Here is a 26,270-nt window from a genome sequence, read left to right as displayed (position 1 = left end):
TTATATAGAGGAAAATAGAGGCCATTAGAGCTGCGTTTGAGCTAAAACCCACAACATGCTAACTAATACTGGCATCACCTATCAATATCACACTCAAAAACAGCGAAAAATTATGCAGAAAGGCTAATGATCACGCATTTGCGTTCAAAGGATAATGAACCCTTCTTTCATGGAAATTTTGATCCTATCTAAAGAACATAAATACGAGAAATCACTTGAGCCCCTGATCTCTTGCTTAAATTAAGATTTCTAACCTTTGATGAGGAAAATAAGAAGAAAAAACAATGCACAAGGAAGCTGTAAAGTAGCAAAACTAAAGTATAGACACTTCATGTTGATTGGAAACCAGAAGAAGTCATTCACATTAGGTCATGGATCAATTCATCCATCAAAGATGAAAGGATCACTTTCTCAATGTCAACACCCTCTTCAAAGGCTTCAAAGCTAAAATCGGTCCACTTGCCATGTTGTGTGCTCATGTCCTTGTCGACGACCTCATCCACCATCAACTCTTCCATGCTTGTCCAACCAGCAATCTCTCTGTACACTTCTTCTGCCAACCACTCCTTCCTTTGGACCAGTGCCGTCCACTTTGCCCAAGCTTCAAAACTTCCACCAGAACTCTGTTTACATCTGAATTCCAGAAATTCAACCACCGAGTAAAACAGTACTCTCCTCCTAATCTTCAACTGCTCTTCTACATTTTTATTCGTTCGAGTCTTATGATTCTCCAACTGGTCAAAGAGATCGAGAGCAATAATGCTCTGAGCCTCACCCAGCAAAAAATCTTCCAACATCAAGTCCGAACTCCTAATTATATCTCTAATATATCTAAATTCCCAGTAAGGTGATTCATCGAAATTTGTGGAAGTCGATGCAGTAATGGAACCCTTTCCACCTGTGTCAGCAAGAGAAACTGAAGAGGCTGAGTCCAATAACTCTGCATCACCTTCCACCAAAGGGATCCTTGAGAAGGTTTTCCAGTTCATCATTTCTTGAGATCCATCAGACAGATGGTACTTGCTCCCTGAATCATAAAGCCTCACCAGTCAGGATTTAATTGTTTTATTTTTTGGGTGGGGTGGGGTGGGGTGGGGGGATATACTGGTAGTGGACAACATTCAGTTCTCGAATACATCTTTAAAGTCCATAAGCAATTACTGTACTGATCTTACGAGAAAGAGTATAAACTCATTGAAATGACTAATGGAATCATGATTTATGCATATTTACAAAATTGATCGGGAGAAGTTCAATCTTAAAATGAAGTAGTGAATATAGGTGTACAAATCTGACGAAAGAGTACACACCCAACAGAAATAGAAAGTTCTGCATAAAGAGGAACAGGACAAGGTAGAGCCCGAAGAACAAGAAAACACATAATACTCTAGGAAACTGCCAAATAAAATGTTAATTCTTGAGTAAGGAAACTTTTTTATAAAACTACACCTTCCTTTTTGAAATACTGAAGGTAGCTGTACGTTTATGATAGGAAACATCCAAACAGAAGTTAAAGTGAGAGCTTGAAGTCTTGAACCCACAAATACAAGGTAATCCAAGGTAAATGCAAACTTCGAACATCTTAGACCTTTCGTGTTTTTCATGATTCAATGTATTCCAATTCTACTTTCTATCAGATGAAGGAGAAAACCATTACCTCATTTATCTTGTTTGTCTTTTGACTCTAAAACTGTAGAATATACTATCCTCATTTATGCAGGGATATGAATACGAGCTTCAGAACACAGAGTACATGCAAATAGTTGAAAGTAGATGCTAGCAGTGCAAAATCATGTATTCAGCCAGCCATCTTTTATCTGTTATTTTTATTGCTAAAAGTGCCTTGGGGTTCTTTTCACTTATAATTAGGCAGTGTTCATTACCACTGAATATTTTAGCCAAAAGTAGATGAAATAGGACAAGTAATAATCCCACCTGAAGGGCACGAAGATAATATTTATCCATGGAACTGTGAGAAGAGAACTTCTGCAACCTTTGTCCAGACCATGTGATTATTCAAAATGCAAGATGAGATGAGCAAAAAACATAAAGCACCTCCACTTCCAACCAAGAGGTTGTGAGTTCGAGTCACCCCAGGAGCAAGGTGGGAGTTCTTGGAGGGAGGGAGCCGAGGGTCTATCGGAAACAGCCTCTCTACCCCAGGGTAGGGGTAAGGTCTGCGTACACACTACTCTCCCCAGACCCCACTAGTGGGATTATACTGGGTTGTTGTTGTTATCTTATCCACATTATCGCTCTAATTAGCCTGACCTTAAGGTTATCCTACTGCTGTTTCCCAAATTACTTTTCCTATTTTCCATTTTAATCCATCTAACAAGCCAAGCTCATTTCACTAAATGGAAAAGTTTCTAAGTTTTGAGATTGACAATATGATATATAATGCCTTATAAGAAGAAAAAAGATACAAAATAATTCTTTTGTTTTTTACAACAGATGTCTAAGTCAGCTTGTACACACCTAGACTATTTCACCGGGTACATGCTACCTCTCCACCAACACAAATACAAGGTAATTGTGCTCACTAAGGCAGGCACGTGGGAAGAAATCACCTAGTGATTCTTGTCTCTACTGGAACTTGAACCCTGACCTCTAAGGTTTGCACCCACTTCATGACCACTAGGCCACACCCTTGGGTGCAATAATACAAAATTATACTACCAGGTCTTATTTTGGTCATAGTGTACATCTTTTAAAAGGCAAAACAAAACACAGAAAGATCCACCAGATCTTATCTTGATGTTAGCGTATTATAGTTTAGTGTTAAAACAAAAAGGCCCTTCTGCACATATGTAATTTTCCATCCATATATAAATCCAGCAAAACTATCATCCGGGCTCTCTTTTCTCACTCTACTGACACATATATTGAGGTGAAATATATTTGGACACAAGAAATACTAGCAAATACCACTAAAAGTTTTATGGGACAAAAATAAACTCTTTCAGCTAAGTCAATAATATATGTGACGACCACTCCAATTGAATGCAATGTATCCCCGAATAAGCCATGCCTGGTAAACTGATGAATCATCACAATTTAAAAAAGGAGGAAACTAAAAAATCAGTATTATTACCATCAGTAGTTAAACTTCTGTAGCTGTCCAGGGAGTTGCAACTGCCTCCTGAGATAGAAGGCTCCAAACTCGAGACCGGACTAGAACAGGGTAGAATAAATTCTCTTTCACACGTAAAGCTGCTGGCCATTTTAGGCTTTTCTACCTTTTTGGGACCCTGAAAGTGATGCAGATAAGATTAGCCGGGCACATCATTTTTTTTTTAAGAAAAAGAAGTACAGTACTAATACAGAAATAGGAATCCAACAACAGCAGCTATGCCCCAATCTCAAACTTGCTGGATTTGCATATACTCAAATTTTCAAGGTTAACAACTGGATAGCAAATCAATCAACTATGTCAGTCTCAAACTAGTAGGAATAGCATATATGAATCCTTGTATCCCCAATTCAGAAGATTTATCATAGTTAAACCAATTTTCACGCTAGTTGTCAACCTACCACAATGTTCCTCTTTGTCTGGGTTTAGGACCAATATGCTGTCACATCGGCGGAATTAAGTGTAACAACTGAACTAAGAAGGAAAACTGAAAGATTCAGAAAACAACAAAAAAGAAAAGAAAACAAGTAGTAAAGGGCATAACTGCTTCTATAACAGGCATGCAAAGGAGATCCCAAAGACATTTTCCTGGAGGTCCTTTCATTTCAAAACCATCCTTTTATCACTCTAATCAGGTCTCTCAGAAAATCTAAAACTGGCATCCAATGGAATTAAACAAATCAAAAAAGGAAAAAAGTTCCTAGACCCTAGACCCTAGACTTCTATGGCTTATGGTAATGGCACAGAAAGCCTCTTGATGTATCTATGCCTACTCTTTCAGCCATCTGTTGCACCGAATAATCAAAGGTAAAAAATGATTTCGAAAATCATTCAGAACAACCCTCATTATTCATGCTAAGTGGTTGTGGGCTTATGGCACATTTTCACATTTGGCTACTTGTTAGCTATACACACATTTATCTTTTCTGTTGATGAACCTTAACCGAAGCATCTGATCTCACCCACTATAATAAGCAATCTCTGGACGTGATAAATGACTCTGAAATCTTCTATTTCTTTTCACCGAGGAACAAGTATACGCACCACTCACATACACTAATAAGTGTGTGGAATGCTATAGAAGTACAAAAAGTCGGTCAAGGCTCAAAACCAGTTAACAGCTCTGACCACATGTCAAAAAGTTTCTTACGCATGTGATCGGTAATCTGTATTCCACTTTCTCATTGTTTTACCTGCTCCTTTTTTTCTCTCCGGGATTTTCTTTGGGGATGGAGTGGTCACAAAAATGGAATTTTGAAGCTAAGGGAATATCAGAATACCTGCCACATCTGAGTTGCAGTAAGCCGGATGTCATCAACAAAAGAGTGACCATTGTCATCTGCTTTTTCGTGAAGCAAATCAACTTGAGGCCTCTTTCCATGTGCTATAATGGACACACTATCTTCCAAAGAATTGGCAGAAATAGAGGCTGTCCCTGTTTTGATGAGATCTTCACAGGATGATCCAACTTTAGAAGTTAATTCTTTAAGCTTTTGTTCTAAGAGCATACCTAAATCATCACCACCAATAACATTCGAACCTAAAGGACATATCGTTGATGTTCTTGAATCAAACTGATTATCATAAGAACCTGGAAAGAGAGACAAAACATTACTCTTTTCCAAAACTTGACTTGACAATGTGGAGCCAGGCAGTGATTTTTTGATGGGTGAGGTGAAAGTAAATGACACAACATCACTCCCATTTTTCCTGTCAGCTGTATCCCAATTGGGGCATCCTTCAATAGTCAAATTACATTTTATAGACCTCTCATCTTTACTCTTCATCAAATTATCAGGACCACATCCATCAGAGTCAATATCTCCATTGACTGGCCTTTTCTTTCCAGTGAAGGACCCCACTCTAGAGTCCCTAGATGATGAGAGCTCCTTTCCCGCATCAGTTCCTACAGGACTTGCAGTTCCGGGAGCAGTGGTGGTATTTACAACAATTCTACTTACAGTCTTGGTTGGCCTAGACATGTCACCAGTGGATGATACTTTTTTCTCTTTGTGGTAGGGTGCTGAACTTTTCGAACTCTCCCCATCTTTATTAGATGCAGAGTTCTGCTTCTGGTTATTCTGCCTGAGCACATCAGAGGACCTAATGAGCAAAGTTCTTCTTTCCCCAACTTTTTGTGAACTTGGCCGACTTCTACCAGGCTTAGAATCATTCTTTTCTTTCTGGTTTGCTGGGTTCTTACTAGCAGAAGATGTCTTTCCCTCTCTTTTCTGAACATTGGTCTTTGCCTGAACTGCAAGTGAAACTGACTTCTCCTTCCCCTTATTTTGGGAGACATCTCTTCTTGGTACCTCAGAAGCCCTGAATTGACGTGTATTATCTGATTGAACCTGACCTCTTTCACTGGGTTGTCTTCTGATATGTTTAACAGAATTTTGTTCTTTTGGCCTGTGCGATGCTTCATAAATCCTGGACTGTCTTTGAGCAGCCTCCATTTTATCTTTCAAGTCCCGTATTCTCAAAGGGACAGAGGAAGACCCGGAAGATTGCATCTTCTCTCTGGTCGCGGGTCGAGGACTCTGCTCATATATTTTGGCAGCTGCCTCTAATATGTAAGCTGCATTCTTAGGAGGGATGAACCCAGGACTCTTGATAGGAGATAACAATCTGTGTTGAGTAACTGAAATAGGTTTAGCTGATTTTGGAGGCAATACCTCACTTTGAAACCTCTCAATGGGCCGGCTCTGCACCTTTTGCAACTTCAGTTCAACAGGGTTTCTCCTAAATCCATCCAATTTATTTCGCACGTTACCATCGACTATCATATGATGTTCATTCTGGAAATCAGCCACAAAATTTAGATACGGAGAATCTCTGAACGAGTGACAATCAAAGGATGAGTTAACGCAGGGATCAGACTCTTTTGAAGTTGGTAAAGAATCCAATCCCATAAGACGTGCAACAACCCCAGGTGCTTTTTGACCATAACTTCCATCCTCGGTTACTGATGAAGCACTATAGAAATCATAGATCTGGTTGGAGTTGGAACCAGGACCATAGTCATGAGCCTTCAATTACATATGCAGAATTATTAGAATGACAGACCAAAATATAGGATCCACGGTCATAAAGATAATGTCTTCAATTATTTGAGAGGAGACAGCAGAGCAAAGTAAAAGAGAAGTTACCTGCTGAAATCTTAAATTGGCTGATCCATTGGTATTTTCTTTTCCTTGCTTAGAGTTTTCTGCAGCCACAATAACAGGAACATGGGCATAGCGAAATATTCATCAATAAGCATCAATCACAAGAAAAGTGGCCTTCAACTGCCAACAGGCAAGGAGAAAAGGAGTTACCAGGTAGTTCAGACTTGTTAGAGAAAAGCTTCTTTCGAGATTTGATATTCCAATCAAATAGCTGAAGAAAGCCTCCTTTTGAACTTCGCTTTTCAACCTCCATTTCCTCATTTAATATCCAAATACTCCCATGTGGAGGTATCAGCAAACAAAATCAGACAAAATACATCTGTTGTCAAGAACGGAAATTTTTTAAGGCATCAGGTCCCAGATGTTCAAGTCTTGCAAAAAATGAAGTAAACAAGTAATCAGAGGAAATTAAAACTTAGCAACCAAATGATGGAATTACTACCGGACACCAAAAACTGCATATGTAGTTATGTACAGAGATTATATCAGGTATGCAGAGCTTAACAGCAGAAATAAAAAATTGTATAAGTACTACCGAATTTTATACCAGGACTAGAACATCCTTATCCCTCGAACCAAATAAAAAACCTAGAAGTTTAATAAAATGATTTTTTCAATATAAATGGAAGTCATTTCCACTTTTGGGCGAAAACATTTCTCCACAATTCAAGGTAGCAAAACGCTAAATATTGATTATGATTCCACATAGGAAATTATTTTTCAGGAGAACATTTTCGTAATAGCAAATAATAATTTTCAGCTAAAAGATGCAATTTTTGCAAAGCTGAAAGCTAACTCTTCCTAACCAGCATTACTTCATTTAAGCGTATAAAGATTCTTGAAGATCCCATATTTCAATTACTACATCCAAATAAACATATAAACCCAAATATGTAAAAGCATTTTGTATAAACAACCAAGAACAGTCGAATCATCAGCTAGATGCAGGAAAAAAATCAACTAAAATCATACAACAAACATTGACAAGAGTTAATTATGACAATGAAGAACAAACACACAACTAAGAACAATTTTGAAACAAACTCACCAGTGAATATTCAATGAGTCGAATCTCACATCTTTTTCCACCATAAAAGAAGAAAAAAAGTAAGATCTGAAGTTGGGGTTGAAGCAAAAAGCTAAGTCTAGGGTTTTTTGTTCGAAAATTGATCGGTGCGATGGTGGTGAAAGAGTGAAGGAGGAGCTGGGTAACAGTAACAAATGAGAGGAAATGGAAAGCGCAACTCTGTGTGTGTGTGTGTGTGAGAGAGAGAGAGAGAGAGAGAGAGAGAGAGAGAGGATTTGAAATTAAAAGGGGGAAGGGGGAGTGGCGTGTGAAGTGAAGAGTTAAAAGACTCAATTGATAATAAGACAAGGAAGAGACAACGTCCTCACCGTTACATATGTACGGCTTATTTTAATTAATTATTACAAAATTCTTCTATTGACTGCTCATCCGATTGAATTATTTAGGCTCCTTTTTTATGTGGTAATAATTGTCACAAACTTAAATAGATAAATAAATAAAAGTATTCTTTTTTTTTTGTTATAATAAAAGTATATTTGTTATGTGGTCATGTTAGTCACATGTTCGGTATGAAAGAAGTAATTTAATTTGTATAGGAGTTATAATGAAATTATTATGTATGAATTATAATTAGGGACTAAATAATATCAAAAGTATTTAATGAATATATTTTTGTTAATAAATGTTTAATTTATTGGAACAAAAATATATATGCAAGGTACAATATAATATGTGTTTGATTTTAGGCTAGATAAATTAGATAAAAAGAACACGATTTACTAAAGAAATTCGTTGGCTAACCACCAAAACTTTACAATCTAGTAATATATTGGTAAAGTTTGTCCATACAATAATGTACATAAATATATATATATATATATATATTATTTGACTCTTGAAGATAGGGAGTAATATTTTGTGATTCTGAATAATGTAAATATTTTCAAAAAAAAAGAAAGGGAAAGAAGGAAGATGATCAAATAGTACAATATAAAAAGAGTTTCCTTTTTGAACCTCTTTGGTGGAAGTGTTTTTTCTTCCCTCCATTTCTGATCAAATAGGTTCTCTTTTTATTTTTACTTAATTTTCCCAGTGGGATTACTTTAATTATTTATTGGGAGGGAGGAAAAGGGAGTATTTGTTAATTAAATTGTTTTTCTTGTTCCTAGAGCCAACGAGGTGGAATAAAAAGATGAGCATTGGGAGTATCCGTTTCTGTTTTTGAGAGGATACAATATTATCTAAAAGAATAGAACTTCAATATTTCCAAGGAATTTTGCTTCATTCAATTTGACTTTCCTACGCTAATTGCATTGGACTTTATGCTTGACTTATAGTACTAACTTTTACTAATATGCTAAAATAGTACTTATATCAGTGAGGTAAGTGAGGAGTTACTTTCCAATATTCTGGTCCTTTGGATCAATTTTGTATATCAAATGCAATTTTACGGATTCACTGATTATGTGAAAGAGATCTTGTTGCATTGTTTACTGTCTCAAATATTAGTTGTATTGACAAAGTTAATTTGTTCTATAATGACTGGCAAATTGTTTTTCTAAAATTTACTATTATTATTTCAATTAATAAAGTGTTAATTAAGTAAGACATTTAAGGGTAAATGAAAGGTGGTTTAGAAAATATCTTTAAAAAAACAGGACACTGCTTATCAAGCTGCTAACCCAAAATTTCGTAATACGAAAACTCTTTTTGCACAATTATTAAATTTTCATGTGACAGGATGCATCATTGATAGGTCCCAAAATTAAAGGTGACTTAAATATTGGTGTGCAAAATTTTCAAAGTGACCAGCATGAGTTTGTCACATTCAAAACCAGCAAATGAGGTTTTTGGGGACCATTATATCATAGCCATGTGAGAATTCAACTGTGTAATTAACTCCTTCCGCAGAACGAATAATAGTATTTCTTCTTTTTTATTTCAAAATTCCTAATTTTTTTATTTTAAAAAAATGTACATTTTCTTATGATGTGAAACATAGACGTATGAGAATCGAACATAATGTAACGTTAATTGATGTTTGGCATATTTCGATATGTGTTGATGTTACTTTACCCATATTTTAACCACTTCTTGATGTTATTTGATCTTTAAAATGCCCAACATGGTTTAATTATTGGTTTTATGACTAATTAAGTTATGTGTGACGATTTAAGGTGTTTGGAGTGCAAAATATGAAGAAAAGGTGGTCTAGCCAGAGGAAGAAGGGTTGGATGCGTCGCATCCAACCTAGAAAAACTACATCTTTCGTGCACCCTTAGCAGTGAAGTCGGCCCATAGCGTCCGCCATAGCATCCGAGACTGGGAAGTAGAAGAGAAGGGTGGATGCGTCGCGTCCACCCTCACATGCAAAGTTAAGAAATGGAGGAACAAAGGGTGGATGCGAAGCATCCACCGTAGCATGCGAAGCTGAGAAGTGGAGGACGAGGTGGATGCGACGCATCCACCCTAGCATCAATCCCTGAAGCTGATTTGGATTAGAAATAGGAGAACTTTGGCCCACGACTTTGGTACGCAATATATAAGCCAAAAACGCCTCTTTTAGGTCATCTAACATATTGGGAAGAGGAAAAAAGGCACGAAAAAGCTGTGGAGGCTGGAATTCATCAAGTTTCATCTTTCTCCCACCAAACTTAGTAATCTTTATGTTTCTTTGTATGATTTGTTGTTTGGCTACCATGTCTATATGGAGCTAAACTTCACGTTCTAGGGTTGTGGTTCTTTCATGACTATTGTTATTCGGATATTGATTTTGACTTCTTGATTTATCATATTAGTTTATTTATTCAATCTTGCACTTAATTATTTAATTGCTTGATCACCAATTGAATATTATCTACGAATCTAGAATTGAACTCGAAAGTGGGAATTCTATATTGCATATAGGATTGAGTAGGGCAAGTTCTTGAACTCGGGCATCGGGGAACGGATTCGTGGTTAGGATAGACATATACCTAATTGCCTTGCTTGGTTGATTTACAGGAATTATAAATGCGTTCTTGTTGATTCTAACTCCATAGACATATAGGCGTTAGGTTAGCTTGAATAGGCGAGTAAGAACTCGACAGATTCTTATGAGCAATATTAACCCTGTCAACCAATAAGCTAGATAAATTAGTCGGTCAATTCAATTGAAGAATACAATAGGATTATTAGATAGCCCATAACCCTAGATCGTTTTCATTACATTGATATCATAAAAATCTGCTCTTTCTCTGTTCAAAGTTTATTATTTATATTTTTTTATTTAATTAGTTTAGAATAAAATATTTTTAGATTTAATTCTTGTTTAGATAATTGGGATAGTCTAATTTAGTTAATAGTTAATCATAAGTCCTCGTGGGTTCGACATCCGACTTTTAGTCACTTTATTACTTGACGACCGCGTATACTTGCGTGAGTGTGTTAGGTCCCAACAAGTTTTTGGCGCCGTTGCCGGGGACTTAGAAATTTGCTATTTTTCTAGATTAGACAATTTTTTATCTATTCATGTTTTTTATTATTATTTTATTTTAGTTAGTATTTTTTATTTATTTTAGCATGGCATCTTGGAATAAAAATTATTCGAATGATGGTTATTCTTATTTTGATGATCCTTGTCCATATTGTGGAGGACCCCACTGGTGGAAAAATTGTCAGAATGTTCCCAGGAGCGAGTTGTGCGCACAATCTCAATCCTTTGAGTGGAATATTTGTAATATGTGTGGTGGTCAAGATGGCCATTGGGATGGTTGTCCTAATTTTGTTCATCCTTCTCTGAGCCCTTATTATGATCTTTCTAATGATGTTTCTGAGTTTGATAGGGGCAATGAAGTGCAGGATATGGAGCCTGATGCATATATTAGGGATATTCTGAGGCAAGTAGCAGAGCAACAGGATGAACTCAAAAAAGATATGAAAAGAATGAGGGCAGCAATCACAAGAATGAAGGCCAATATGGAAGAATTGAATGAAGAGAGCGAGTACCAGCAAGAGAAAATTTTTGAAAAAGAGGAGATTTTGAGCCAAACTTGGCTGGCAGAACAGGCTGAAAAGTTAGAAATATATGAAGCTCAACATGAGGAACTTACTGATGGGATGAGACACTTTATAGAGGGAAGATCTAAACTGGGACAAGGGATCTATAAATTTGTCACTACTATTCACGACTTGCAAGATAAATTAAATGCAAAGGTTGTTGCGTCTATCGCCCAACAAAATAGTAATGAGTTGTCAGAAGCTGAAAAGGAGCTTATACGCCAAATTGAGGAGCTAAAAGTGGAGAGCCAATCATTCGAGCATATTTCTGTTGATGATGCCCATGTTGAGAAAAGTACACTAGAGCCATGCGAGGTAGCAGATAATGTTATATTTGAAGACTCTAATGTGTGCACATATGAGGATATAAATAGTAATACAATTCTAAAGTTGAGGCGTGTTGGTCCTCATTCTAAACATTTTTCGACATTGTATTTGGATGATGACATGGAAATTGAGTCATCTAAGCCTTTGGAGGAGTCAATGAAAGAGGAACATGATGCCTATATTTTTGAATTTGTCATGCCAAAAAGCAAAAAATACATTCCTCATCTAAAGGCCGAGAAGTGTAGAGTGAAAAATTTATTACTTGGCCTGGTTATCTTTGTAGCCCCACCACTGGAGCATAGCCGCAAACTGGATGCCATGTTAGGGGCTCAATTCATAAGTTCGAGGTGGAGGCAAAAAGTGGTTCACGTCGTGCCGCTACGTTAAATCAGGCGCTTGTTGGGAGGCAACCCAGCGTTACTGCTTTCTTTTATTTTTGTTCACTTTTTATTTTATTTTATTTTTATTATTTTGTAGTATTTATTTTTGTTTTGTAGGATTATGAGCATAGGAAGCAAAACCATTAGAAGAGTGCAAAAGCGAGCTAGATGGTGAGGACTAAGTGTGGGGTGCCCACACAAAGGACGATGTCTGGGGGAAGTCTGAGTACCTCGTGAGCCGCTATTGCTTCGGCCTTTGGCCTACCAGGGAGTCTCGTTTACCCTCTTATTATTTATAATGTGCATTGAGGACATTGCAAAATTTTAAGTGTGGGGTGAGGAGATCGTTTGGATGAGTTTCTGTGCTATTTTAGCTTAGTTGTAGTACTCATTCTTAAGTGTAGTAGCTTTTGTGAAAAAAAAAAAGAAATTAAAAAAAAAACGAAAAAGTAGAAAAATTGGACTTTTCCCGACGATTGATCTCCTAGACAGTTTTCTTGAGGGATTAAAGTCTAAACAAAAATTCAAAATATGTCTTTTAGCTTTCTTTAGATAGTAATAATCCTCTGTGGTTTTTCTTTGTGCCTCGGTTCTTTTCCATGGGATGTAGTTTGAACCGGGTAGTTTTTTTCTTTCCGAGTAGATTAGGAATTTAGGGAATAAAAGGAGCAAGAATGATGAACCTAGGCGCCCTTGACTTGTTTGATAGTAACATATTTATACTTTCGCATGTGTAGTATCTTCTGTATGATTTGAATTTATTGATGATGCCTTGTTAAATTGGATAGCATGTTTTGTGGCGCCTATGTCTCGTTTACATGACTTATGTTCACCTTGTGTTTAATACTTAATATCTCGTGGCTCCGTGAATACTTGCATTGCTTAAGAGTCAGAATGTGATCGTCCTTAGTGAGTCATGTGCCATGTGTGGTGAGTTTTTTGTGTTGTCCATGTATTGTACTTGTGTCTAGAACTTGCCCGGTATGTGAGTTGAAGCGAAATTTTAGGTGATGTTCGGTTTGAAAAATGATTTTAGGATTTCTTTGATCTTTTTGAGCTTATTGCTTATCACAAATAAAATCTATCCCTAGTTAACCCTTTTGAGCCTGTAGACCTTTTATTTGGTACCCACATTACAAGCCTATACCCTTTTTATTCTTAATTGACATTGTTTTGATCCTTTTACCTCTTAAAGCACTTTAATTGTTAGATGAGCGCTAAAAGAAGTAAGAAGGGACTAAGTGTGGGGTGACTTTTGAGTGGAACCAATGAAAGAAAGAAGGGTGCACTTATTTTGTAAAATAATACACCACTAGCGAAAATTGAAAGAAAAAAAAAAGAGAAAAATCTGGAAAAAAAAGAAAGAAAAATATAAATGAATAAATTGTTATCTTGTTCTTGCTAGTGGGTATGAACTAAAGTAGTGCTTAAAGAAAAAGGGACTGTTTTGGGGGTGATATTGTTTGTGAAATTGAAGTGGGGTTGAAGAAAAAAAATGCTTAAAGTAATTTTGTGATGTATTAAAGTGCTTAGGAGGGTGAGTCACTATTCCTTAAATATATCCTACCCGTCCCTTAGCCCACATTACAACCATGAAGAAATCCTAATTGATTTTAGATCGAGCGAGCTTACATTAGTAGAGATTTACATTAAGGGCAAGCCTATGGTACTAATTTCATGCATGTGACTTCTTTGTGAGAGTGAGCGATTTTCTTTGATATATGTGAGTCATTAAAATATATTTGATCATGAGATTCGAATGTGTGGATTGAACTCGCTCTCTTGTTCTTGTTGTGAGGGCACATGGTTTCACGAGGGATAGGTAACGTTATTAGACTTCTCTATGATGTTGGGTGTTCAAGCCATGAGTGCATAGTGACATTGAGTCGGTTTTTGAGGTTAGGATTGTTGTGAGCATGTTGTCTTTGTTCGAATATTTTTAAAGAATGGCATAAGTAAAGGGAAGGGTATGTGATGCATAGCCTAGAGCCTAATTGTTGCAAATAACCACGGTCATAGGTGCAGTGTGCTTTGAATGATAAGAGCTTAATTTTGTTTCGTCTACTATAGGATGGTTTGTTCGAGGACGAACAAAGGTTTAAGTGTGGGGTAGTGATGTTTGGCATATTTCGATATGTGTTGATGTTACTTTACCCATATTTTAACCACTTCTTGATGTTATTTGATCTTTAAAATGCCCAACATGATTTAATTATTGGTTTTATGACTAATTAAGTTATGTGTGACGATTTAAGGTGTTTGGAGTGCAAAATATGAAGAAAAGGTGGTCTAGCCAGAGGAAGAAGGGTTGGATGCGTCGCATCCAACCTAGAAAAACTACATCTTTCGTGCACCCTTAGCAGTGAAGTCGGCCCATAGCGTCCGCCATAGCATCCGAGACTGGGAAGTAGAAGAGAAGGGTGGATGCGTCGCGTCCACCCTCACATGCAAAGTTAAGAAATGGAGGAACAAAGGGTGGATGCGAAATCCACCGTAACATGCGAAGATGAGAAGTGGAGGACGAGGTGGATGCGACGCATCCACCCTAGCATCAATCCCTGAAGCTGATTTGGATTAGAAATAGGAGAACTTTGGCCCACGACTTTGGTACGCAATATATAAGCCAAAAACGCCTCTTTTAGGTCATCTAACATATTGGGAAGAGGAAAAAAGGCACGAAAAAGCTGTGGAGGCTGGAATTCATCAAGTTTCATCTTTCTCCCACCAAACTTAGTAATCTTTATGTTTCTTTGTATGATTTGTTGTTTGGCTACCATGTCTATATGGAGCTAAACTTCACGTTCTAGGGTTGTGGTTCTTTCATGACTATTGTTATTCGGATATTGATTTTGACTTCTTGATTTATCATATTAGTTTATTTATTCAATCTTGCACTTAATTATTTAATTGCTTGATCACCAATTGAATATTATCTACGAATCTAGAATTGAACTCGAAAGTGGGAATTCTATATTGCATATAGGATTGAGTAGGGCAAGTTCTTGAACTCGGGCATCGGGGAATGGATTCGTGGTTAGGATAGACATATACCTAATTGCCTTGCTTGGTTGATTTACAGAAATTATAAATGCATTCTTGTTGATTCTAACTCCATAGACATATAGGCGTTAGGTTAGCTTGAATAGGCGAGTAAGAACTCGACAGATTCTTATGAGCAATATTAACCCTGTCAACCAATAAGCTAGATAAATTAGTCGGTCAATTCAATTGAAGAATACAATAGGATTATTAGATAGCCCATAACCCTAGATCGTTTTCATTACATTGATATCATAAAAATCTGCTCTTTCTCTGTTCAAAGTTTATTATTTATATTTTTTTATTTAATTAGTTTAGAATAAAATATTTTTAGATTTAATTCTTGTTTAGATAATTGGGATAGTCTAATTTAGTTAATAGTTAATCATAAGTCCTCGTGGGTTCGACATCCGACTTTTAGTCACTTTATTACTTGACGACCGCGTATACTTGCGTGAGTGTGTTAGGTCCCAACAAGTTTTTGGCGCCGTTGCCGGGGACTTAGAAATTTGCTATCTCGAAATAACTTTTTTATTCTACGTCAAATGTTGGAAAGGAAAATGGTGAGGATAAAAGCAAGAAATTGACAACTCAGAGATAAGCATAGCTTGAATTTAGGTACCAATGTCCTTCATTAAAGTGACGAATTGCGATTATGAAAAGGATTTATGAAACTATGCATGTGGTTTAGGTCAAAAGATTCTTAAAATCTAAATGCATTGGCTATATGTTAAGATCTTAGATCCGATTCCAATCATAGTTCTATCTTATCTATTCTCTCTGCCACCTATCAACCCCTTGACTTGGTTACAATTTCTTTGTTTTGAAGAAAAAATATTAACCATGTTATAAATCCTTAAGTACATAATTTTGAAATGTTTCGGACCCAGATAAACATTAATGATATTGAGAATTCATAGAATCGACTTCAATAGTTTGAAATTAAGGCGTAGTTGTTAATATTATCTTGATTTTTTACAACTATAACCACCGACCATTATTTTTAGTTCCACTAAAAACAACATTAAAAGCTAGTTATTCTGTCATCGTTGTATTAGTAACATACTAAAACCTAAATTGATACCCATTAAGCAAGCTTTATGTTTTTCTATTATTCTTTTCTTTTTTTAATCTCGTCTATAATTTTCTTTTGCAATAAAGCTTTTAGCTTTTAATAAAGGCTAGAGGAGAGAACCATTATCAGTAAATTCTCTAATAGGCCCATTAACAACTATTCAACAGTTAAGATGTGAGCTGGTGACATTGTGAACCATCTAACTCTATATTATTCTTTCTTTAATAATCATAGGAACAAGAAAGCAAGTACCAAAATTAAATGTCGACATATACGGCCAATTCAACAAGATATCTGGCGTAGTCATAAGTGCTATTAAGAAGAAGAATGAAAAATATTGTATGAGCTCCTTTTTCATCTTACCCCATACATTACTCACTCGCATAATTCTTGAATTGATCTACACAAAATTATACTTTATGAACTTAAAAACGGATGGTCTTGATTTTTAAAACTCCGTTTGTTCTATGTGTAAATCTTTAAGGTCAAAAATCAAAAGTGTTACCCATAGAACAAGCGAGGAGCAACACTTATTAAACTTGAAATTCTGCCCATGAGATAATTAGGGTAAAAAAATAAAATAAAAAATGGCACCCAAAGTGTCCTATTTGTGCAAATATTTTTTTTGGTTAACTGGATGATAATATATATAAATTACCAACTATAGCTAAATAAGTGCATTGTTTTCAGAGGGGTATGAGTTAACCCCTGAGCTGTGATCAAAAGTATTAATATTACAATCCAAAATTTTTCTAGGAAAAACAGTTCCTAAGATGTCTGGCCAAAAAACTTCATTTGCAAACACCGGAGGAACTGTCATAGTTCTTGTTCTACCAAAAAAATCTTTGTTTGCATCCTCATTTGCCATTAGATCAACTAATTTTTTCGTCTCACTGTAGTTGTGCTTCACCAACACGTCTCTTAATCTTAGGATGATTGACCTGTATTAAAAAATGATTGAGTCAAAGACATGGTTACCCGAGTTAAGCATTCTTATTACCTATGTTGAATCTGTGTTGATTTCAAGGGGTATGAATCCTCTTTGCTCAGCAATTTGTAATCCCTACAGCACTGCAAGAAGTTGAACTTGGGTGTTTGTGGTGTGAGGCAGACTTCCCATAAATCCCAGCACCCAGTTGCCGCTGGAATTTCTGAAAACTCCTCCCACACCTTCCTTCCCAGGATTCCCTAAAGCTACCTCGTCGGTGTTGAGCTTGTAGTGGCATGTTAGCGAGGGAACCCATTTGACCCAGATGGTCTTCTCTTTTGTGGGTGTTTGGTTAATTGAGATAGTGATATACTCAATCGCCTTAGCCAAAACAACAGAAGTAGGGACACTATCCTTTTTGTTGTTGAAGAGGTTATTATTCCTAGTAATCCAAAGTTGCTAGAAGCTAAAGGGAAAAAGGTTTTCCCAACTAAGAATGTTGTTGAATGGTTTTCTTCTGAGGGTTGACCAAGTTCTAGACGAGGACCTACTAGTGAATGTAGGGGGTTGAGTTTGGACTGTTGTGGTGCTTTTTGAGGTTAGCTGTTACAAGAATGATTTTGTATTAGGGCACTCAAAGAAGATGTGGGTAGAGCTCTCAAAAGCATTAGCGCAAAAACAGTACGATAGGTTACAATAACCCCAATTTTGTGGAGATAGGCCCATGTGGGAAGCCTTCCATGGTATAAGAGCCATATGAAGGTTTTGATCTTGTTAGAGACTTTCAATTTCCAGATCCACATGTAGCTATTGTTATCCTCTTCCACCTTCTGGGGAGTTATGTTAGCAAGGAGGCTATAGGTTAATTTAGTGTTGAAGAGGACATTGCTAGTATTGCCCCAGATCATCTTGTACTCCTTTATGGGATTGGGTGGAATGAAAGTAGTTGAGAGAAGGTCTCCGATGTTAAGAGGGATGCTCAAGGATATGGAGAAGATGTCCCAAGCCCCATTGTTATAGATGGTAGCTACTTTGGCTGAAAGGTCAGTTTGGGTGAGAGGACCTTCAAGCATGTTCCTGATTGGTGGGTGATTGGGCATCCAGGAGTCATTTGTGAAGCTGACTTTGTCCCCTTTGTGCACTACCTATCTAATGGCCCTTTTTGAATGCATTTCCATGTAGAGGATTTGGCTTTTTTGAAGGGGGAGGGGGTGGCTCCAATTAGAGTGCTTGGCAATCAGGGTTTGCCCATAGAGCGAAAGTGTTATGAAAGAGTCTCCATGCAAGGCCCGAGTGCATAATTTTGTTTTTATATTCATCTCTTTGTATTCCCAACCCTCCCTTGTTTTTAGGCTTGGTAACAGTGTCCCAGTCTACTAGGTGCATTTTCTTTTTGTTGGGTATAGTACCCCAAATGAAGTTCTTCTGAATTTTATTAATTTCCTTTGTGATTTTTTAGGGGAGCTTGATGAATTGCATGACATGGCGTGGTATGCTATTCAGAAAGGCTTTTGCTAGGGTAGTTCTCCCGTCATATTTAGAAAACTTGTTTTCCAACCAATCAGTTTGGAGTGCATATTGTCAATGATGAATTGGAAGTCACTATTAACTGGCCTTTTATGGAAGATAGAAAATCCCAGATATTTGCCAAACGAGTGAATAGAGATGATCCAAAAATACATACCTCCCGATGCATGCACTAGAATAGTAATTAGTAAGTGCATGACCATATGACACGTGTTTTTTATATAGAATTTATTTTCACATCATGGTTAAATTATATACGTTCTTACCTCAATTTTGTTACTTAACAATGGGAAATCAACATGGTTTGATGTTACACTAGGTCCAAATAATATTTTTGCCAAGATGATTTTTAACAATTGGAGAACAAATCAAGGTCTATTATATCTGGATTACCCCTCACTGGGACCGCTAATCATCATAAACCACCTAAATCTCAGGTACAATAGAGAGAAGGGTTAATTTTGTTGTGCTATGAATGATTGTATTCCAGAGTTTAGATTAAGACAACCAAATGTCATACATCGCAGGATGAACGCCCCATATCTCGCAATAATATATGGTAACGTAACTAGTTGGGTTACATCATATACTCTGCCACTTCATGAAATGACGGAAATGAAAACTAGAAACTCTTCTGATTAAAAAATACATTCTTGCATTGATCCAAGTCATGGCCGACTTTAGAGAACTGGAGCTAGAACCACAACCAGAAATAAACAAGGAACAAAATTACGTGAATGCAATTGATAACAAGCCACTGTGCTATAGTCTAATGATAGAAAACGGTTGTCACTTCTGACCACTACGATACGATTTTACCCAAATAATCAGACTTCAAAGCATAACATGAGGAACAGTCCAACTATGCAGATGTTTTTTTTCTTTCTTCTTCTTCTTCTATCTATTATATATGGAGGGATAAGGGGGAGAGGAGAAGTGAGAATGAACCCACCTATTGTATTAGGAGACTTCACTGGTACCACTAAGAACAACCATTTCAATAAAGAGAGCCAGTATCTCTCATCGCAGTACAACTACAACCACATGAGCTTCCTTTATGCTTTCTTGAAGCCGAGCATTTGACTTAGGTTAGGGCCAAAAATAAGATTACAGTAAAGAAAGAGATCTAACCTCCTTGAGCCACAAGTGCAGGACTTGCACTTATGACTCCAAGATGCATCTTTTGGCTTTTGCCTCTTGAATATGAGCACCTTGTTGTATGCATACGAACAGTATGAGATGATCATATTACTAGCTACCCTAGTTTATCAAACCTGAACCATGTAATTGTAGCTGCTCAAAGTTTACTAATCACTACCTCCATGCAAGCGGTACATGTTTAGTTTAGGACAGATTTGTTTGGTGGTTGAGCAATAGAAGCTTGAGATTTGTATTTTGGGCCTTCTCTTGGGAGTAAAATGTAGAACCTTCACGAGGAAGACTTGAGACAGTTGTCACATGGATTAGAACCATTCTTGCAGGAATTTTGGTCAAAGGGCTCTCCAAAGTGTTCAAGTAACAATTTTCTACGGCATTCAGTCTGCAAGTTTAAGGATAATGTGATGATTAAGAATATAACAGAGATGATTCCAGAGATTGTCCAGTAACACAAGAATTAAGCTAGAATGATGAGGAGGATGCAAGGCACAGCAGCTCTATAAAAAATCAATCAACGCACCTTAAGTTCACAGTATCTCTGCATTTTTCGAGCTTGTTCCATGGCCCTCTTCAAGCTTTCTTTTTTATACCCATGCCCACTTCTTAGCATGCACACAACTCTACTGAAATCCTTCTTTTGGTATAATATGACACACGTAGCGGGAAGGCTGTCTCTTCCTGCCCTTCCAGCTTCCTGATAATAACTTTCAATAGATTTGGACATTGTATTGTGAACAACGAACCGCTGAAAATGTAGAAAACTATCAGTCCACTACCTTATTCCTGAATGTCAAACGGTGGCATACAGTATAACTTCTAAATGAAAAGAACTTTCACTCCCACTATCACATCAAGAACCTCTAGAGAAGATCTAGACCTAAAATGGCTAACCCTCTCCAGAAAAAGGTACTAATAATAGGTTTAACAATCTTTCAATGCATCTATATGGCTTCAGCCTTTCACTCGATTTAACGTTTTTATAGTTATATCAAGATCATTTATCAATGGCATTTGATTAAGAGTCATATTTGCAACATCATCAGTCATTGATGATCTAATATGATGGTAAGAAGCAGAGAAACAGCATAGTCTACAAGAACTCACAACATCAGGTTTGTCAATTCCCATTCCAAAAGCAATAGTCGCACAGACGACATCAACCTCCCCAGAGCGCCACCTCTTCTGAACTGCAACCCTCTGACGAGATGCCAACCCAGCATGATAGTATGCTGTTTTGATTTTGCATTTCTCATTCAAAAACTTTGAGACATCCATGCACTCACTTTTGGATAGGCAGTACACAATTCCAGATAGATTCTTGAACCGATCCAATAATAGATTCCCAAGCTGCTTGAGTGGCTCTTTGCTCTTTCCAGTTACTTCATACTTTAAATTGGATCTGTCAAAACTGGTCTCAAGGACAAGGGCATGAGGAATTCTTAAGGCTCTCAAGATATCCTGCAGAGTGCAAAAACTGTGAAAACCAAAAAACTAAACAGACCGCACAAAAGAACAAATTTAAGTAGCTGTCTTACTTCACGGACTACGTGGGTTGCTGTGGCAGTTAATGCCATCACCGGAACATCTGGAAAATTTTGCTTAAGACATCCTAGTAGTCTATAATCTGGTCGAAAATCATGTCCCCATTGGCTGAGAAACAGGTAAAAGAACAGATCAAATACACATTGAGAACACGCCTATCGTTTCTCTATTTCCTAAAATCATTTGAAACCGGGACCATAAAATTTCCAATCATTTTCTTGATTCTTATTACCAATCAGATAAAGAAAGCCTAAAACCATGTTTCAAAAAACATAAGGTTGATATAGGCCACCAACAATAAAGGAAGATCTAGTTGTTTGATGGATTTCCTTGTCCCTTTTGGTCATCTGATACATCAGTCTGTGCTATTGTTCTTTGACTTCTTTTCCTCCAGCTTCAGTGACTTCTTGAGCAGTTAAGATGATATTAGAATAAGGACATACCTCACACAGTGAGCCTCATCAATAACAAAACCAGCCAATTGTCCCTGAAATTAGCGCAGCAAAACTTCTATTTACTAAGACCATCTAGCAATATTCTGGACTTGAACAAGAAAATATGCTTACAAAATGCTCACCTTTCTATGCAGACATTTTAAGGTTTCTTGAAATGACAAATTTCCAGCTATCCTCTCAGGAGTTACATAGAGTAGCTTGCATGATGGTGTATCTTTCCTAGAAGTAAGAAACGAAGATGCAAATCCAGAATATGATGTTAGGAGCAATTTTGCGACAGGATCACAAGACTGGTACAACTTTCTACAAAAGCAAATTACTTTCTAAAGAATACTTGTAGAGAGTTCTAATAGTAAAATCATTTAATAAAGGATGGATTAATGGAATAGTCATAACTTGGCAATTGATATGAAATTATGCCATTAGAGTCAGTCCTAACTGAAAACAAGCATAATTTTAAGGCATTCAAGATCTATTTCATAGCCAAAGGAAAACATGTGGAAGAGATCAGGACAAAAGACCAGCACAGGTAAAAATGTCGGCCGCCCCATTTCCTTTAGTTTCAAGAACTATCTACCAATCTTCTCATTCTTGCAAATAATTATGCAAAGCAAGCAAATTCTTTTTGGCTGTGCTGCAGGATACCAGATGAGACATTGAAAATGTGGTAAGTTTTCCTGCCAACACATGCGTGCTAGGGGTTTGCATGACCATGCATATTATGGACCATGAGTCATGCGAGGAACACAAACGTATTTTCTTCTTTGGCAGGCTCAAGAAGTTAATTATTAGTCATTCTCAAAAATATGTTCTCCTTAAAGGCAACCGGAGGAGCAAAGGGGTGGTTATGAAGAAAGACAAGTAAAACCTTGCCTTAATTCTTGTAGTACAGCTGCAGCTTGTGAGGGAGTTTGTTGAGAATTCAAAAATGTTGCTGGTATCCCAAACTTGATGTTAAGCGTGATTATCTGATCTTGAATTAGGGAAAGTAGGGGGGATACAACAATCATAACACCAGGTTGTACGATCGCTGGAAGCTGCATAGCAGGAAAGGAAAATAGAATTAGTGCAAACATTAGTCAGAGTCTTGACAAATTAATATGATTTTATGGCCGGCTATAATTTCCTTACGGCCAATCTTGAATTAAATATTGACAAAGTTGGGAGAATTTTAAGCATTTGAAATCCATTATTAACTGCATAAAATGTAATCTAAAGAATGTAGTAACAGAGCTTTCTCTGTTTACTTTTTACTTTGAATGATCAAAAGTTTATTGATGACAGAAAGGGCTAATACGTATTCTTTTTATAAAGAGGGTGAAGCCATATAATAGTAGCATACAATGGTAAAAATCCCTCCACAACATATGGTTTGTTGGTTAGTTGTGAAATGTATAAATAGGATATTGTTCCATAGAAGCGAGAGGAATATGAATAGTATGAAAATGCTTTGTGTCATGTACTTTTGGGTGTAAAGAAAGGATACCTGGGTGTCTAGACGATGTTAACTTTTTTGCAAACCCACACTTTGTAGATATTTTCAACAGCAAACATTAGTATGATTTATCAAAAGAAAAATTTAAGATCTTCATATGCAACAATGGTGAACTGTCACTCCAATAGGAAACTGTCACCACTTCTTTTAATAAAACGTTTTTTCCAGCTTTTCTCAACATGGGATTCTTTAAGAATTACGCAGTACATCCCAAGGTAAGTTGATGAGTGACAGAATAGGAAATCATGCCAAGTCCCCAAACTAAAAGGATTGCATACTTCAAGCAAGATGTTAATTGTTATGTGCTCTCTGGACAACCCTTGTGAAAAGATTTTGCACATTGACCTTAAACATGATTTATGTGTCTGAGATGAACAGTCATATAACCTTCTGCAATGTAATGTGGTGAATAGTAGCTGACTTCTCATAAGGAAACTGAGGATAAGATAACATAGACCGTACGACAAAATGTGAACACAAAACAACAGGAGAAACAGTGACGCAAAATTTTCATCTTTTGGCAGACAAGTCTGCAACTTTTTATGCATTGGAACTTGTGCTCCGACATTTCAAAAACCAGATTTAATTAACTGCCAGTTCAATATGAAAAAAGAAATTCTTGTGATCATGCATCACTCTAGACAATACTTGGGGAAAGGACCAGCTGAATGGTGAAGAAACCTACCTGGTAGCAAAGACTTTTACCACCTCCAGTTGGCATAAGAACAAAACAATCACGCTTTTGAAGACATGCTTGACAAGCTTGATGTTGTAGAGGTCGAAAGGACCTGTTTCCAAATACTACCACATTTGCCAGTTCAATAGAATCCAACCTTTGCAACTCTTCATAACTAAGGGTTTCATCCCCAAGATTTGATGCCAAGGAGGACTCCATTTCAGCGGAGACTGATGAAAATGAACCTTCAGTAACCGCACTCGTATAATCCTTTCGACAAGGGCAGAGCAGGGATAGGAGGATTTCAGTCAGTACTCGATGAATTGAAAGAAGCAAGGTTTAACTAGAACAAGGGTGATCACATGTCAGCTAACAGTACATTATATAGCCATTCATTTAGGTCTCAGCTAATTGAAAGAATTTACTAGATGATTCAACACATGTTGTTCTAATGCAATGCTGCAGCATATATTAAGTATGAAGTAAATTCAGAAAGGAAAAAGAAGACAATGAAACTAAAACCAAAAAAAAGGAACAATTGAAGCAAGGTTGAACTAAGACATGATTTGTAGCCAAAAAGAAATAAGATGACATCATCTAGAAATGCTGATACTTTAAGAAATGAACAATAAAACAGTTGATAGAAAGCATTATAAGTCTAAATAAATACTACCATTGACGCTGAGGTACGACTCCCTCCCTGGTGGCTTCTGTCAAGACGAATCTTAGAGGTAGAAGCAACATCCTCTTTGCTTGCACACTTCATACCCATCTCTTCACTGTCACTTGAAGAATCCAACACCACTGCTTTTGCACGCCTGTGCTGTTGAGGTGAATCCTCAATAACATGGACATAGGTCGTAGAATCCTCATCACATTCATCTTTACAATCGTCACGAACATCCTTAGCCCACATATCAGCTAGAGCCCCACAAGCCTCTGATTCAATGGCTTGCAAATCATCCCAATCCTCAGTGTCTTGCATTGATTCTGCCAGCGCCGCAAGAAAATCATCTCCGCAATGTTCCACACTGATGAAATCTCGCCCATCATCACCTTCACAAATAAAAAAATGAGAACTGTAATAATTCAGCCAACTACTCCTATATTAGAACCACGTAACTTGTCTAGTTTTAAAAATATATAAAGTATATCAATCAAGTACGTCCTGAATTCTGAACTAATTGAAGTCCCCTGTATGAATCTTTTCATAACTAGACTATTTTTTCACTAGTCGTCAATTTACTACAACCCTCCTCCTATAATCGGACTTGTGACCAGCTATGTTTTGGGAAACAAACTTAGGCAGAGCTTATGTTTTAAAATAACTTATGTCCATTTCTCTTTTTAACTTTTACAATGCCAATGTACTAAGCTCCCCTATGCGCGGGGTCAGGGTCGGTCTATTCTACTGCACGAGGCTGTTTCCACTTGTATAGAGTTTGTCATTCAAATAACTTGTGTTTTTTTTTTCTTTTTAACTTTTATAATGCTAATTTGTGAAGTGATATTTGCAATTGTCTTAGGGTTTTTAGTTTGGGGCAAGGAATGGGAAAAAAAAATTGGGGGGGTTACCGTAGAGTTCAATGAGGCGATTCAAGCACGTGTTTGCGGAGTCTTCATCAAAACCGAATTCAAGAGCTAAGCTTATCAACCGAACTTTCTCTAACTCGAGATCGTCGTCCTGCTCCTGCATTTCTCCGGCGTCTCCAATATCCGCCCTTCGAGGCCGTCGCAGCGGTGGCCGTCCTTGGTTTTCCCGCGCTTTCATTTGCTTTTTGAGAATCGAACCTTTTTCCTCGGACAAAAAAATGAAGTGCTTCTACTAAAACAACGGTTCGTTCTGGAGTAAGGCTGGCATGTGAGCCGGGTCGGGCCTAAGTGGGCTTTCTGGGCCGATTCCAACTTAAACAGGTTTCGTGGTGCCGGACTTTTGCGGGATTTTTGTAGGAATCGATTCGGGATCGGACTCACGAACTAATGATCCGGGGCGTAAGTGGGCCCGACGGATACTTTCAATTTTTTTAAAATTTTTTATAGAAGTTAAAAAAAAAATGATAATAAAAATATTAAGGCAATTTCTGGTAAATTATATTATATAATTGTGACCTAAGTGGGCCCAACAGCTAAAAAAATTATTTAAAAAAAATAAAATTGAAATTAGAGATAAAAAGATATAAAAAAAAATATCTAAGACAATGTATTGTAAATTTTATTATAGAATCGAGGAAAACCTTTATAATTTTGTCATGCTGGATTGTTTAGGTGGATGACCATGTAAGCAAATCTAACTCAGTTGGACT

General features: G+C 37.0%; 2 protein-coding genes across 4 annotated transcripts; both read right to left on the bottom strand.

Moving 5' to 3' along the window:
- Positions 1-230: 230 nt before the first annotated feature.
- On the bottom strand, positions 231-7,672 carry LOC107804222 (uncharacterized). 2 transcript variants are annotated; one of them, XM_016628071.2, is made up of 6 exons: positions 7,349-7,672; positions 6,451-6,619; positions 6,283-6,341; positions 4,414-6,162; positions 3,095-3,251; positions 231-1,027 (listed from the first exon to the last, which is right to left on the bottom strand). In XM_016628071.2, exons 2-6 carry the CDS (start codon positions 6,551-6,553, stop codon positions 360-362), a joined length of 2,736 nt encoding a protein of 911 aa, XP_016483557.1. In that variant the 5' UTR covers positions 6,554-6,619; positions 7,349-7,672; the 3' UTR covers positions 231-359. The 2 variants fall into 2 exon arrangements, with proteins under 2 accessions (XP_016483557.1, XP_016483558.1); XM_016628072.2 differs by having other exon boundaries at positions 6,451-6,671; positions 7,349-7,620.
- Positions 7,673-19,618: 11,946 nt separating this feature from the next.
- Positions 19,619-25,795, bottom strand: LOC107814297 (ATP-dependent DNA helicase Q-like 1). Of its 2 annotated transcripts, none has more exons than XM_075238538.1 (10): positions 25,543-25,795; positions 24,641-25,023; positions 23,977-24,237; positions 22,665-22,833; positions 21,919-22,010; positions 21,785-21,828; positions 21,335-21,449; positions 20,904-21,257; positions 20,320-20,544; positions 19,619-20,181 (listed from the first exon to the last, which is right to left on the bottom strand). In XM_075238538.1, exons 1-10 carry the CDS (start codon positions 25,736-25,738, stop codon positions 20,071-20,073), a joined length of 1,950 nt encoding a protein of 649 aa, XP_075094639.1. In that variant the 5' UTR covers positions 25,739-25,795; the 3' UTR covers positions 19,619-20,070. The 2 variants fall into 2 exon arrangements, with proteins under 2 accessions (XP_075094639.1, XP_016495164.1); XM_016639678.2 differs by having other exon boundaries at positions 21,919-22,015; positions 22,670-22,833.
- Between the last annotated feature and the right edge of the window lie 475 nt (positions 25,796-26,270).

This window comes from Nicotiana tabacum, chromosome 19 (genome assembly GCF_000715075.1).
Source record: "Nicotiana tabacum cultivar K326 chromosome 19, ASM71507v2, whole genome shotgun sequence".
NCBI classification, from domain to species: domain Eukaryota; kingdom Viridiplantae; phylum Streptophyta; class Magnoliopsida; order Solanales; family Solanaceae; genus Nicotiana; species Nicotiana tabacum.
This window is presented reverse-complemented; position numbering and strand designations above follow the sequence as displayed.

What these genes read in the sequence shown, in the direction of transcription:
- LOC107814297 (XM_075238538.1), bottom strand. Translation starts at nt 25,738, where the DNA reads ATGAAAGCGCGGGAAAACCAAGGACGGCCACCGCTGCGACGGCCTCGA. An exon ending in ACTACAAGAATTAAGGCAAG is followed by an intron (nt 22,011 to 22,664) that starts GTTTTACTTGTC and finishes CTTCTAGGAAAG; the next exon opens with ATACACCATCATGCAAGCTA. An exon ending in GAATTGACAAACCTGATGTT is followed by an intron (nt 20,545 to 20,903) that starts GTGAGTTCTTGT and finishes CTACATTTTCAG; the next exon opens with CGGTTCGTTGTTCACAATAC.
- LOC107804222 (XM_016628071.2), bottom strand. Translation starts at nt 6,553, where the DNA reads ATGGAGGTTGAAAAGCGAAGTTCAAAAGGAGGCTTTCTTCAGCTATTT. An exon ending in TAACAAGTCTGAACTACCTG is followed by an intron (nt 6,342 to 6,450) that starts GTAACTCCTTTT and finishes TTGTGGCTGCAG; the next exon opens with AAAACTCTAAGCAAGGAAAA. An exon ending in CTGCAACTCAGATGTGGCAG is followed by an intron (nt 3,252 to 4,413) that starts GTATTCTGATAT and finishes CATCACTTTCAG; the next exon opens with GGTCCCAAAAAGGTAGAAAA.